Genomic DNA, 14417 nt, shown 5'->3' with positions numbered 1-14417 from the left:
AGGTGACAGACGACAAAAGACCAAAACACTGGTTGAAAATAGACATAGGAGACAGCAACAAGTGCGAGACTTAGGCTGCTTGTCGCCTTTGTGCGTCTCGCTTCGCACGTTGTACAGTGTCCATCCGCTGCGCCTGGACACCGAGCGTTGGAAGAAGAGAAGAAAGGCGCTGTCGAGACGGCGGGATGCCAAAAAGGACGGTAATCCACTGAAACTGTTTCACTGTCCTTCGGTGCCTAAGTGTTACCATTCTTGACTGTGCAATAAGACACTGACCTATTGTTTGTTGACAAGCCCCTTTTGTCAAATCCCCCTCACTTACCACCAACATTCAGCAAGAATCATCACCAATCATGGCCTCCAGCGCTCCCATCGTGGCCACGGCAACAGCATCTTCTTCAAGCTCTGCATCTGGAATTTTGACGACTCCGCTGTCGACCGCCGCGTCTTCGCCGCCGCTGGCCACGACGCCATTGCCAGCATCCATCCAAGCCGATTTCAAGATCCCCAAAGGAGCGTCTCCAGAGACAGCGAACGCGGTGTTGCCCTCGCCTCCGTTCTCCACATCCATATCGTCACTGTCGTCGGAGTTTCTGGCTGGCCTCTACACCGAAAATGTGGCCGCCAAGATCTGGCGTGTCGCCGAGTCGTATCTCGCGGCTGAGCCGACCCTCTCCACCTACCCCGAATACATTCCTTCCTCGGGCGAGAACACTGGTCACTACCAGCCGAAACCGGCCGCATTTTGGACGTGTGGGTTCTTTCCGGCAAGTCTGTATTGCATCCTCGAACGAGTCATAAAGTACGGCGTCCCCGGCGGCTCCACCAACAACATACCCACCGACCAGTTTGTGTCCCAGCTCCTGGCCCTCGGCCGCCGTTGGACCGCCCCGCTGCACGCCCAGACCACCCGTACCAACACCCACGACCTCGGCTTCATTGTGCGTGCCCTGCGGATGGACTGGGAGCTGACGGGCGACCCGGCCAGTCTGCGCGGCTACGCGACCGCCGCAGCCAGCCTGGCCACCCGCTACAGCCCCCTCGTCGGGGCCATCCGCAGCTGGGACCGCGCCGTCTCCAAGCGGTATGAGATTGCCGATCCAGACCGCAACTTTTTGGTCATTGTCGACAGCATGTGCAACATGGACCTGCTGTTCTATGCGGCCCGGCACGCCAACAACCCGCAGCTCGCGGCCCTGGCCACACAGCACGCGCGCACCGTGCTGTGGACGCTCGTGCGGCCGGAGGACGGCTCGACGTGGCACGTGGCCAACCTGGACCCGGCGCTGGCGGGCGGCGTCGTGCAGTACCGGATGACGCACCAGGGGTACGCGGACGGGTCGACGTGGTCGCGGGGCCAGGCGTGGGCGGTGCTGGGGTTCGCGCAGACGTACGGGTGGACGGCGCTGCCCGAGTTTTTGGCGGCGACGCGGCGCGTGGCGGATTGTTTTCTGCAGCGGCTGGACGCGTCGCCGGCGGCGTCGCACACATATGTGCCGCTGTGGGACTTTGACGCGCCCGTGGCCGACGCGGACCAGCAGGACAGCAACGGCCAGCCGCTGCGGGACACATCGGCCGGCATGATTGCCGCCAACGGGCTGCTGCTGCTGCACCAGGCGCTGGAGCGGGACGGTGCTGAGCGCGAAAGGAAGGATGCCAAGGGAGCCCATCGTGAGTATGACGGCCGGTACCTCGTGGCGGCGTTGCGGATCGCGCACGACACGCTGGGCTACTCGCTGGACCGCGAGGATGTGGCTGCATTCACGGTCGACAGCGCCACGGGTACCATCTATGTCCCAGCCGGCTCGTGGGACGCCATCTTGCGCCACTCGACCGCCAACAACAACCGATATGCCTTGGTGCGGTACGCTGATACGGGTCTGGTGTATGCCGACTACTACTTCCTCGAGTTTGGCAATCAACTGCTGCGGATGGGACTCCAGGTCGCGCCTAGGTAGATAAGACTTTGGTCGGGAGAAGAAGCAACGCCGGTGCCAAGATGCGATGGCTTTTCGTGTTCAAATAACAAAACAAAGCAATACCAAGTCCCGAGAGATCCAATTGTCCAAAAGAAAACAGTCAAAAAGTGCCAATGCTTCATGGGTTGTAGTCGTCAAAATATTATTCATTATATACATGATGAGGCCCTCGGTCTCGTAGATTATCGCAGTAAGAAACTGGCGTCGTTGCGCATCATCACACGTTCCATATCCAAAAACTGGTTGCCCAGCAGCAGATGCGACATCGCCACAAACTCGTCCTCCTCGTCTATTCCAGGTTGCTGTTGTTGTTGATGCTGCTGCTGTGGTTGCTGTGTATGTTGCGGGTGCTGTGGGTATTGAGGGGGTGGAGGTTGAATTGGGTGTTGGTGCGGATGCTGTGGGGGTGGTTGGTGTTGATGTTGCTGATGTGGGTGTTGCTGTTGCTGCTGTTGCTGCTGGTGCTGGTGGTGTAGAGGATGTTGGTGGTGGGGATGCTGCTGTGCCACCATGTCCATGTTGAATACGTTGGCAGCTGTCGCTGGTGTCCCGGGCACCATCCGCACATTCGACACATTGGCCGACACGGGTCCGCCGCGCATACTTCCATAGCCCATGATGCTGCCATCTGGACCGTTGTTCACTGGCGACGTCAACGGGCCAACGGATGTCATGGCCGGCATCGGCGTCATGGCGGGCGTCCGACTTGCCACAGACGCTGGAACAGGGTTTTGCAGGATGCTCGCAATCTCGACACCGCCGCCATGTATCACGCTGGGGCTGCGCAGGTGGGAGGCCGCCGAGGACGAAAGACCCGAGGGCGTCGAGGTCGACGCTGCAACCCCCACGGCAGCAGCGGCGTCTAGCGCATCATGCGTATTAGGAGGAGACGGCTTGATCTTGAAAAGACCCTCCATTGTGGATGTCGACAGCAGCGCAATCATGTCGTCCACGGCCAACAAGGGGGTGTTGATGTCGGCACCAATGGACGTTGCCTTTTGGTGCAGCGACCGCAGCCGAGCGGCGTACAGGGCGGCGAGGTCGAGCGGCTGCCGCCAGCGCTTGGTCTCATCAGCAGGAGGCGGCGCACCATCGTTGTCTCTGGTTTGCTCGCCAGTCGTATTGTTCATGCTGTCGCCACTCTCCTCTTCGTCCGGAACGCAGTACCCATTCCACCGCACCGATATGTTGTCGAGACTTTCGAGGAGTGCAAAGAAGGAGGGCGGGGTGTCGTCTGCCGACGAAGACGATGTTGAGGACAAGGTGGGCACGCCCGATGCCGTCGTGCCGCTACCGCCGCCAGGCAAGGCCGTCCTGCTGATGCGGCCGTGTACGAGGACAAACCGTGCAGCCACAAAGAGGCAGAACGCAAATTGCCCACAGGCCAGTCCGCCGACATAGCGCAGGTACTTTTGCGAGATGGCCACCATGTCGGCCACAGCCTGCTCACACGTTTCGGCACTGCAGACGCTGGGCAGGCTCGGGCGGACAAGGCTGGACCATTGCGGCGGTGGGTAGGCGATGTGCTGGTGGAGGAGGATCATGCTGGCGAGGTGGCTCAGGTGGCTCAGAGTCAAATTTGGGTCGATTTTGAGCGAGACGTGCCAGTCCGCCCACTGTGGCGGTAGGTGCATCTTCCAGTGCACAAGGCGCAGATCGAGCTCCTTGAAGCGGGTGAGCCAGGCGTTCATGGCGGCACGGTCTTCGGCGCCCACACCTGCCCCTGCCCCTGCAGCAGTAACAGTTTCGCCCAGGGAAGGCGCCGGCGGCGGTTGCCGTGCATAAAACGCCGAGACATGGCTCAGGTGCTCTGTTGCCTCGATACAGTATGCGAGAGCGCCAAGTTTGTTGGTGTTGGCGGCCGATGCCGAAGAAGAGCCACCGCCGCCGCCGCCAGATGTGGCAGACGGACCCGAGGACGTCGTGCCGTCGCGGGCGGTCACGGGGCTTGCCATGGGATGGTGTGTGTTGCCGTAGTAGTATTCTGGGGATTGGTGGAAAGCGGTGGTGATCGTGGATGGGGCGGCCATGCTTCCTATCGCTTTGCCGCCGCCTTCGTTTTCTCGGCTGTCCCAGAGGGCAAAGTACGGTGTCGTAACAGTCTCTTCGCGGGCCCAGAAACCGCCACTGCAGGGGAGGCGCCGGTGTGCATCGGTTGCCGTGAGATTCGGCAGCCATCTGGCAGAAGGGATAAATGCGTCAGAGGTATGCTCATTAATACACAATTTTTGCAGCCAAAAAAAGAGGACGCTTACCCTGCAGAGATGGACGAGATACGGTCCAGGAAGAAGACGCCCCAGAAGATTCGCCGACGCTCCTCGGCTTCCGTCCAGTCACGGGCACCGTCAAAGAGAGCACCTGGCTTGACGAGCGGCGTTGGACGAGCAGAGGCATCGTCTGGCTCGACAGTCAGCTGGAGAAAGACGACTTCCCGCGTCAAGGCAGCCACAATGGGCCACGCCTTGGCAATCAGGCCACTGCCCATCTAGAGTTAAGAGTTAGCAACAGAACAAGGGGGAACAAAAAGATCGCAGCGAGGACAAAAAGAACAACAACGTACGTAGTCAAAGGCGAGAAAGATGAGAGCCTGGGTGTTGATAAAAGACAGGCCGTCGAGGGCATTGAGCTGGACGGCGCGGCGGGAGAGGCGGATCTGGCGGGCGACGTGGCGGCTTTTGAGGCCAAAGGGGCCAAAGTCGACGTACTTGATGGACATGGCAATGATGGCATGGATCAAGACGGCGCGGCGGCGGCGTTCGCGGGGGTTGTCGAGGAGAGCGCGAAAGCGCGTCGGGTGGAGGATGGGGACCCAGTGGTGGACGGTCTGAAAATGAGCCTCGACAATGGCTTTGAGTAGAGGAAGGGCAGGTAGAGGTGGGATCCAAGCGTGGTCAAGCGAGGATGAGGAGGCATTGGAATCGTCGTCGTCGGAGATGTCGTGGTCGCCGTTCCTCCGGCCGTGCCTACGGTGGTGGTATGGCGGGTCGTCGAGGAAGAGGTATTGCGGGCGGCCATGGCCAGCGTGGCTCGCACCCTGGTGGTTGTCATCGTCGTCATCGTCATCATCGCTATCCGCGTCGTCACCGCCGCTCCCGTTCTGATCGAGACGACGGCGCTTGCGCGACTGTGCCACGCCGGACCGCTGCCGTGGCCGTCTGTGGTTACTGGCCGACGACTCGGGCGAAGAGGCACTGCTGTTGCCATTGCCATTGGCTCCTGCACCGCCCGACACACCGCCTGCATGTGCGTATGCACTCAACCTGGCATGACCAGAAGAGGGGCCACCGGCGCCGGCGAGTCCCGGCGTAAAGGGCGACGGCAGCTGGCCGATGTCGAGGTCGAGAAAGGCCAAGTGCGGCTTTTTGTTGCCGGTGCTGTCCAGGAAGAGCTTCTCAAGGAATTCTGTCAATGTGAGCTGGGAGTCTGGGCACGAAAACCACAGTCACCAAGAGTGCAAAACGGCTTACCCAACCGCCGGCTCAACGTGTCGACGACACCGGCCTTGAGTCCAGGCTTCTGTTTGGAGACGTAGAGACATTCACAGCCTATGCAAGTCAGTTAGGGCTCTGTGTAAGAGGTTGTTTGGGCCCGATACGACCAAGTGGCGAACTTGGCGGGAGCTGGGGACGGTCTATCGGATGCGATGTATGAGCTTCACCTCATGGCCACCGACGAGCACCCACCTAGTCGAATGCATTGCGCACAGCTGGGCGTCTCGCGTGAACATCGCGACTTGCGTTTCCGGCAAGACAGACAGGCCGGCAGGTCGTCGGGCGGCGGAGAGCCATCGTCGTCGGGGGGGTCGGCCGGGCGCACACCGGTGCCGTTAGTAAGCGGCTGGGGGGGTGCGTCCATGGGGAGATGGGGGAGGGGAAGAGGGTGAGGAGAGAAAGGGAAAAGGGGACGACGAGGTTGTCAACGGGAGAAAGACGCCCGGCGGGGCAAAGGAGTGGCGCCTGGTGGAGATGGTCAAAATGCGAGGGACAGCTGAGAGACAGAATGCAGGAACGATGACGGGACAGGAAAAAAAGGCAATTGCACCTCAAAATTGGCGACGAGGAAAGAGCGATCGCGGGTGTGCCGCAAACGAGGCGTGCAGCCCACTAGTCGCGGCGTCCACCAGTGTTTCCTCAAAGCATGGCGGGCGGAATCCTTTGCGCGGAAAGAGCGACAGTTCAAAACGCCAATACGACGTTAGTCTCTCCACAGCACCCCAATACAGAATACTCCAAAGTCCAAAGAAGCATTGTCGCATCCGGGGTTTGCTGATCCTGCACAAGCCTGACCTTTCCAGAAATGGTATTCTCGTGTTGGGGTTATGCCGGGGAGTCGCTACTGAGGAGTCCCGAGTACACAGACGGAGTATGGGTTGCTTACCAGCTTATCTACGGGATATAATTCTTTGTCAGAATTCTGGGCTTCGGAAACAGGCAAAGTTTGCGTTGTGATAGAGTGGTAAAACTGCCAATCGCAGGCCGCGTCAACGAGATCCTAGAGATGCGGTGGTGGGCGGTGTGGCCATGCTAGACGGTATGAAAATGCATTGCCGTGGAGAGCTGAACCTCATCGGCAAGGGCATCATGACGCGGCTGAACTACAACGTCGCCATCAACGAGGCCGACGAGATGCCCAAGCCGAGCAAGACGAGACAAAACGGTCACAGTCGTCCATTCTGCGGCCATGCACAGGGTCTTTGCCGTGTCTACCGTTTCGGGACGGCAAGCGACCGAAAAGGTCCAAAAGACTACACGAACAGCAACGCATACAAAACCAAATCACCTTGGAATAATTAACGTCATATATCAGAGGTGTGTAAACAACACTGTTCACAAGTGAATCGTTAAAGCAGGTCATTTAAGAGATGCTATAAATCAAAAGAACCAAAAATCAAAAGAAGCAAAGAAGGAAAATACGCAATGCTGAGCTTCGTCCATCGATTCCGTCCAACACCTATATACACATTATTGGTCTTTCAAGGCGACCTCGTCTATCATCAGTAGGGCCTCGCCGTTGTCGAATTGGCCCCCTTTGCCCCAGGGGCGCCCGCCTCAGCCACGTCTGCTGCTTCTGCCACCTCGACCACCTCTGCTTCCCCTCGGGCATCGTCTTCGCGCAGCTTGCCGTCGCCGGGCGCCAGCGCGGCGCCGTCAAAGAGCTGGGCGACCTCCTCGAGGCTCAGGTTCTTGGTCTCCGGGTAGAAGAAAAAGACAATGACAAAGTTGCTGACGAGCACGGCGCACCAGACAATGTAGTAGCGCCAGCCGATGGCGGCGAGGCCGACGGGGTTGGTGTAGCTGCTAAAGATGTTGGCGGCGGCGTCGCACAGGCTCGAGAGCACAAAGGCCTTGGCGCGCAGCTCAAACGGCGCGACCTCGGCGACGTACGAGTTGAGCATGCAGCCGGGCATCTTGTAGAAGAAGCCAAACAAGAAGGTGGCAAACAGCGTCGTGCGGCTCAGGGCATCGTTGGTGTAGTTGATGCCCGTGTTGACGCCGGTGCAGACGGTCAGGAGCAGGAACGCAACAAACATGCCGCCGAGGCCCACGAGCCACATGGGGCGGCGGCCGATGCGGTCGACAAACAGGCTGAAAAAGTTGCCCCAGACCCAGCCGTTGATGGTGATGCCGCCGTTGAGTTCGAGCTGCGTCTTGGGGTTCGTGATGCCAATGGAATTAAAGACTAGATGAATATAGTAACTGAGCAGCGCATTACCGCACCACTGGATGATGAAGCCAGACGTCACGACGATGAACAGCCGGTAGCGGTTGGCGGCGGTGCGGATCCACTCGGACCAGGCGGACGTGGACTGGGCGCGCTCGGCCTCGATGGCGGCCTCGATCTCGGCCATTTCGTACTGGAGCAGGCGCGACGACTCGTCGCCCTCGGCGTGGTACTTGGTCAGGATCTGGTAGGCTTCCTGGGTGCGGCCCTGGTGCACGAGCCAGCGGGGCGACTCGGGCATCACAAAGGCCATGCAGAGCTGGAAGGTGGACGAGAGAGCCTGCAGCAGGGAAGGCAGGCGCCAGGACCACGAGGACATGCCCAGAAAGGCAGTGCCGTAGGTAATCCAGGCGGCCATGATCTGGCCGAGCGAGCCCGTGGAGTTCTGCACGCCAATGATGGTGGTGCGTTGGGTGGGGTGGGCGAGCTCGGATGCGAGCACAGGGCAGGCGGTGTTCTGGATGGTGTTGCCGAAGCCGATAAGAACGCGGGCGACGACGAACATGGGGTAGTTCACGGCGGCGGCCTGCAGGGCGACGCCCACCAACAAAATAGACGAGCCGATGACAATGGGCCAGCGGCGGCCGTAGCGCTGCATGAGCGGCGCGGCAATCACCAGAGCGCCGAGCTGGCCGTAGCGGGTGCCGCTCGTGATGGTGCCGAGATGCGTGCCCTTGGGGTGGCCCATGGCGTCCTGCCAGCTCTCGAGGCTTTGCAAGCCGTTGAGCATGGAGCCATCGTAGCCGTTGGTGATGTCGCAGACGATGCAGCCCAGCAGCAAGATGTTGAGCATGCGCAGGTTGGGGTAGTGCCACCAGAAGCGGTCGCGGGTGTCAGTGTCGCGCAGGACAACGCCGTCGCCGTGGACGCCACGGACGGCTGTCTTGTCAACGTGGAACATACTGTGCGGAGGGTGTGGTGATGGATGAGGTGGGTGAGATGCAGGCAGGGAGAGAAGGGTTAAGACATCAAGAGGAGATATTGCTCGTGATGAGCGACTCGTTTGTCATGCCTGACATCAACGTCAGACCAAAAAATGAAGACATCGGACGGTGCCCGACTTATAGATATTCAATGCTCGTATCCGAATGCCCAGACAGCTAAGCCCCCGTGTGCTCACAAAGCACGATGCAGATGGTCAAGCCAACCACGCGCGTTGCTCACACATATGTGCACCTGCTCTTTAGGCGGTATACGTGAGGCGTCTGCTGCACTCCGTATGGCTTCTCGCTGTGGCCGTATATACAGCTGTGACTTGGCTTGGGGTTTGGGGTTTGGGGTTTGGGGTCGTGGCCTGCAGTGCGCCTGTTTCGTGATCGCCCACACAACGACAATACCAACGCTGCCGGCCCTGGCTATTGATCACCCTTGCGCGCATGCACGGCCTTTGCCAGCCAGGTGAAGCATTGTCCCGTAAGCCGTCGAAGGGGGTGGACAGAACAAGGTCAGAAGACAGAAGGCAGAAAATTGAGATGAGGAGAAGAGATGCAGAGAGAATGGAGGGGAGGGGGGGTGTGAACAGCGATCGCCATGTGGTGGTGATGTAAACAGAACCGCGGCAGAACGAAACAAACGCACCGAAACATCCACATCGCCACATGGATCGGCGTGGAGAATCTGGGGTAAAGAAACGAAAAGGGTCAAATCTCCATCATCAATCAAAAGGACGACGTCCAAATTATGGAGAACAAGGCAAAGAGGGGCGTGAAACGAAGTCCAGAAGGAGGGGAAAGAACCAGACTGCTGGAGAGAGCCAGGATGGCGTGCAGGCAAGAACGACCGGCAGCCACCAAACCGAGCAGCGAAGTGGACAAGAAGAAGGCGAAACGAACGGAAAGTGCGACGCAGCGGCGGTTCGGTCGAGTGCTTGCCCGCTCAGCACTGACAGCGGGCATCGGCGCTGCATGCCCGACGGATCAGGGGCTCGGCTGCTAACTTTAGGGTTTGTTAGCGCAGTGGAGCTTGACGATACCAACACACCACTGCACTCCGAGGAGAGACACCAACGGCCTCGTGGATCTCATCCGTATTGCATCGACGACGCGTGTTTGTACGTACTTTGAATACTCCGACGCGCTTCCCTTCCACGCCCCATCGCCAACCTCGCAACCACACTTCACTGGGCCCAGTCTTTTTTTCCCAAGACGAAGAGATTGGCTCTGACGTTGGCGTCTGTCGATAGCGTCTGGTGATGGCGTGCGTCGTCCGGGGTACGGATAGATGGACGCAGATTGGTGGACAAACTCGTGCGGCGCAAATCAGATGGACGTTGGAGGCGGTGGTGTCCTCGGCTCTCCTCAAAATCTGGGGCGGAAGAAGCAGTCTCCGTCGGTGGACGCAGCAACCTGGGGAAGAAAGACGAGGCAGATGGGGAATGGGGAATGAGCAAGGTGAGTCGTGCCGGACCTGGGCATGCGTTTTGTTGCCGTCTTTACTTGCCTATTTGGTATGTTGGTGTTTCTCATGTCCCAGATCTAGCTCGACTTGCTGCTCGCACAGAAACATGAATTCCTTGACGAAACAGTTGCTGTATTGGTATCTCAATGTGTTCTTCGCACGTGAATTTCTTCTTCTTCTGCTCGCAACCACCAGGACTCCTCCCATCACTCTCGTGTGCCACCTACACAACGCCAATCGGCCGTGGTGTCCACTCGCCAGAGTATCGTGTCCACCGTGGGTTGCGTGATGCAAATTCAGGCTCAGGAGCTGCCGCCCTGTCGTCGTCCTCAGCCATGACCACTTCATTCTCTGCCGCTTCTTCGTCGTGAGCTTCCTCTGGCGGTTCATCTTTCTCGTCGGCCCCAGGCTCTGCCATATTTCCGTCGTTCTCCTGGCCCTCCACATCCCCCTCATCACCCCCTTCGTAGAAAGCCTGCCGACTTCGAGCCATGGCTGCCCGCATGGCCTCCAAGTTGAGATTTCCCGTTGTCCAGCCAGCCGGGCCAGCCGACGGCTTTGTTGCACGCGTTGCCGTTGCCGGGCTTGCCGGATGTGCACTTGCTGGCTGTACAGTCTCTTCTGCATTGTCCGTTGCCTCTGCCCGTCTCGTCCTCGGCCCTGTCTCTGTAGCTGCGGCACTCTTCTTGTCGTCGTCTCGACGAAGAAGCCTCCGTGACAATCGTATACACCGCAGTGCGCGGCTCTTTGTGTGAGCTTCATCCTCGCCCTCTTTGCCGTCGCCTTCGGCACCAATCGCTGCCAAGCCCGCCAGCACCTCCGCCTCGCCCCACGTCTCGACCAGCGAGGCAGGAATGGCAGTGTCGGGGTCGTCGTTGTCGACGTATGCGAGCAGCGTTGTGTGGAGAGAGGTTTCAGTGTCCGTGGTCGCCTCTGTCACTACGGCCGCCGACACGGCTCTGGCTCCACCAACGTCAGATTCGTCCTCCAAGTGCGCCCAGTAGTACCCCCAGATCCACGCCAAGGCCTGGCGAGCCGCCACCCGCAGCCGCCGCAACGCTGGCAGTGCCTCGTGCGTCGCCTGGTGGCGGAGCTCGACGAAGCCGGGCGGCAGGCCGACGGCCTGCGCGAGGCCGTGCATGGAGAGCTTGCGGGCGCGGTCCTGCTGCCCGTCGAGGAGGCCGGTGACGAAGCGGGAGAAGGCGGCAGAGTAGGTGGCGCGGGCGGCGTAAGCAGCCGAGCCCGCCATCGCACCCGTCCTTGAGCCTGCCGAGGCCTCTGCCGACGCGCAAGGCGCATCAGCCAACACGGCCGCCATCAACAACGCCGTCGACTCCACCATGTGTGGACAGTGCCCCCGCTGCATCCATATGGCAACCCGCGCAACAGCTGCATGCTGGGCTGCCCCGACGTCCCGGGCCGCCGCTCTTGATTCTGCCCTGGTCTCGCCGTCGAGGGCTGGATAGAATTGGCGGCGGACGGCGAGCAGTTCGCGGCGGTCACGCCATGGCGTAAAGATGTATTGGACCATGCTTTACCTGGCGAATAACACAACCGGCGATGAGAATAAGTGTAAAATAAAGCTGTCGTGTTGTCAGGCGCCGTAAGGCTGTAAAGTCGTGAAGCTCGATGTGAGTTGACGTGCGCTGTGAATCTAAAATTTCACGTGTCTTGTGCGCTAACGTTGGGCGAGAATGCGCTGTAAGAAGGACCAACGATTACAGTGTCGTCGACACGGCGTTTTTACTTAACGAATAACATCCAAAATCTCAAGTATCGAGGCGTACATATGGAATTTTAGGATTTTAACAGAAATAAAATACATTTTAGTAAATATATTCGAAAGAGATGTATCTTGGTGCCTCACGTTATGTGCTGGCGATGCCACTGGCTCTTTCCTCGATTTTTTGTATACACTCCTGCCTCTGACGATTTTTTCCTCAATTTTCTCCCCACGCGGAAGGGACCCACTTTGACTCACCAAATGCTGGAGCCGTCAACGTCCTTTCTTGATAAGAAGCTCATTAAACCTCAATTGAACTCTCCTTTGGTCTCAATTGACCACGATTCCGACACGAGTTGATGCCAATTACCTCAGTTGTCGACAAGGCGTTTGTACCACCCACCCAGTAACTCAGCACGCGTCTCCCTCCCATGGCTGTGCATGGCATGGCCCCCCGGGCTGCGGCTCCGGTTCTCGGCCTGGCCAAGCGGGCGGCCACAACAGCCGCCCCGACTGGTCCGTCTACCTCCTTCACCCGCTCCTACTCGGCGCCTGTTGGCAACGCCGTCCCCGCCGCCAAGAAGAAGTATGTGCCCTTGCGCGGCACGTACCCACAGGGCTTCAAGGCTGGCGGCGTCGTCGTCGGCGTCAAGCCCAACAACACGACGAAGCCCGACCTGGCCATGATCGTGTCCGACGTGCCCTGCGCCGCCGCGGCCGTCTTCACCAAGAACCGGTTCCAGGCGGCGCCGGTGACGTTCAGCCGCGAGCTGCTGCGCAAAGCAGCGGCTGCCGACAAGCCGACGGTGCAGTCTGTGCTGATCAACTCGGGCTGCGCCAACGCCGTGACGGGCAAGGGCGGTCTCGAGGACGCGGAAGCCATGGCGAAGGCGTCGGACGCCTGCACAGGCACAGGCACTGGCGCCAGCTCGAGCTCGGGCACGATTGTCATGAGCACGGGCGTCATCGGCCAGCGGCTGCCGATCCAAAAGATTGTCAACGGCGTGCCCAAGGTGTTTCGCAGCCTCGGCGACTCGCACGACCACTGGCTGACGGCCGCCAGGGCCATCTGCACGACCGACACGTTCCCCAAGCTGCTGTCGCGCACGTTTACGCTGCCGTCGGCCCCCGCCGGCGTCGAGTACCGCATTGCCGGCATGACCAAGGGCGCCGGCATGATCCACCCCAACATGGCCACGCTGCTCGGCGTGCTGGCCACGGACGCGCCCCTCTCGCAGGCCGCCCTGCCGTCGCTGCTCAAGCACGCCATCGACCGCTCGTTCAACAGCATCACCATTGACGGCGACACCTCGACCAACGACACCGTGGCGCTGCTGGCCAACGGCGCCGCGGGGGGCCCCACCATCGCCAACGACCCGGCCTCGCCCGACTACCAGGCCGTCCAGACGATGCTGACCGACTTTGCGGCCGAGCTCGCCCAGCTCGTCGTCCGCGACGGCGAGGGCGCCACCAAGTTTGTCACCGTCCGCGTGACCGAGGCCGCCTCGGCGGCCGACGCCCGCCGCATTGCCAGCACCATTGCGCGGTCGCCGCTTGTCAAGACGGCACTGTACGGCAAGGACGCCAACTGGGGCCGCATCCTGTGCGCGACGGGCTACGCGCTGATCGGCGAACCAGGCGCCGACGAAGCGAGCACCACGCCGTCCATTGCGCCCAACCAGACCAACGTGTCCTTCCTGCCCACGGACGGCTCGGCGGAGCTCAAGCTGCTGGTGAACGGCGAGCCCGAGGCGGTCGACGAGACGCGTGCCGCCGAGATCCTGGAGCTGGAGGATCTGGAGATCCTGGTGCGGCTGGGCACCGGCAAGGAGGAGGCGACGTACTGGACATGCGACTTTAGCCACGAATATGTGTAAGTTGGCGCCGCTTTTATCTTTCTTCTTTCTTTCTCATTTTTGACTCTACTACGCATGGTACTAACTCGGACAGGACGATCAACGGCGACTACCGGACATGAGCATTGGACATGGATATCATGGTACAGATCAGCTCGGGCAAAACAAAGCTCGAGATGCAAAAGGCTACATACCAAAATATAATACATATAATATCAACACCTACACACAAAAGACATGAAGGCGACGTGGTCATGCTTCACTCCTCTGTAGTCAACAAACTCCACGGTTCGTGGTCATGGAAAGCACTGGGGGTAAGAGACTGGTCTCCCTCATACCCCTGACATTGTCATACTTTGTCGTTATATCTCGAACAAATATACCCAACACAGGTAGAAGCTTGGGGAGTAGTTTCAACACACAAACACACACAGTGACAATAACTACGGGCTAGCCGACAGATAAAATGCCTTGTTTACCAACCGCTCATTGCCGTCATATCAAGAAGCAATGTGTTAAGGAGGCAACCAGAGGAGGGGAGGTCGGACGAATGCGCTTGATTCAGGAACACCAGTCACCAAATATAGGGTCGAGACGGCATAACGAACTGTATTGACCCGCAGCCATTAATGTTGTCGTGTGGGAGTGGGAGAAAGGAAGACCGGTGGTGCTGTCCGCTTTCCTGGTCTGGACGCAATATCAACACTGGTACCGTCAAGACCAGCCCGCCATAATACGACA

General features: G+C 59.4%; 6 protein-coding genes across 6 annotated transcripts; 3 read left to right on the top strand and 3 right to left on the bottom strand.

Moving 5' to 3' along the window:
* Positions 1 to 353: 353 nt before the first annotated feature.
* SPSK_04217 (glucuronyl hydrolase) lies at positions 354 to 1958 on the top strand (the record flags this gene model as incomplete). Its single annotated transcript, XM_016731028.1, has 1 exon — positions 354 to 1958. The coding sequence occupies one exon, from the start codon at positions 354 to 356 to the stop codon at positions 1956 to 1958; it is 1605 nt and encodes a 534-aa protein (XP_016586477.1).
* Positions 1959 to 2161: 203 nt separating this feature from the next.
* On the bottom strand, positions 2162 to 5834 carry SPSK_03902 (uncharacterized protein; the record flags this gene model as incomplete). Its single annotated transcript, XM_016730717.1, has 5 exons — positions 2162 to 4157; positions 4235 to 4464; positions 4540 to 5402; positions 5447 to 5524; positions 5663 to 5834. The coding sequence occupies 5 exons, from the start codon at positions 5832 to 5834 to the stop codon at positions 2162 to 2164; spliced, it is 3339 nt and encodes a 1112-aa protein (XP_016586476.1).
* Positions 5835 to 6517: 683 nt separating this feature from the next.
* On the top strand, positions 6518 to 6772 carry SPSK_04737 (uncharacterized protein; the record flags this gene model as incomplete). The annotated part of the gene is made up of 1 exon (XM_016731532.1): positions 6518 to 6772. One exon carries the CDS (start codon positions 6518 to 6520, stop codon positions 6770 to 6772), a length of 255 nt encoding a protein of 84 aa, XP_016586475.1.
* Positions 6773 to 6972: 200 nt separating this feature from the next.
* On the bottom strand, positions 6973 to 8601 carry SPSK_04210 (sugar transporter; the record flags this gene model as incomplete). The annotated part of the gene is made up of 1 exon (XM_016731021.1): positions 6973 to 8601. The coding sequence occupies one exon, from the start codon at positions 8599 to 8601 to the stop codon at positions 6973 to 6975; it is 1629 nt and encodes a 542-aa protein (XP_016586474.1).
* A 1719-nt stretch (positions 8602 to 10320) lies between these two features.
* SPSK_04315 (rRNA-processing protein LAS1) lies at positions 10321 to 11628 on the bottom strand (the record flags this gene model as incomplete). The annotated part of the gene is made up of 1 exon (XM_016731123.1): positions 10321 to 11628. One exon carries the CDS (start codon positions 11626 to 11628, stop codon positions 10321 to 10323), a length of 1308 nt encoding a protein of 435 aa, XP_016586473.1.
* Positions 11629 to 12251: 623 nt separating this feature from the next.
* Positions 12252 to 13798, top strand: SPSK_04240 (glutamate N-acetyltransferase; the record flags this gene model as incomplete). Its single annotated transcript, XM_016731051.1, has 2 exons — positions 12252 to 13693; positions 13771 to 13798. The coding sequence occupies 2 exons, from the start codon at positions 12252 to 12254 to the stop codon at positions 13796 to 13798; spliced, it is 1470 nt and encodes a 489-aa protein (XP_016586472.1).
* Between the last annotated feature and the right edge of the window lie 619 nt (positions 13799 to 14417).

This window comes from Sporothrix schenckii, assembly GCF_000961545.1.
Source record: "Sporothrix schenckii 1099-18 chromosome Unknown Cont46, whole genome shotgun sequence".
Lineage (NCBI taxonomy): Eukaryota > Fungi > Ascomycota > Sordariomycetes > Ophiostomatales > Ophiostomataceae > Sporothrix > Sporothrix schenckii.
Note: the sequence above shows the minus strand (reverse complement) of the source record. Positions and strands in the feature narration are given on the sequence as shown.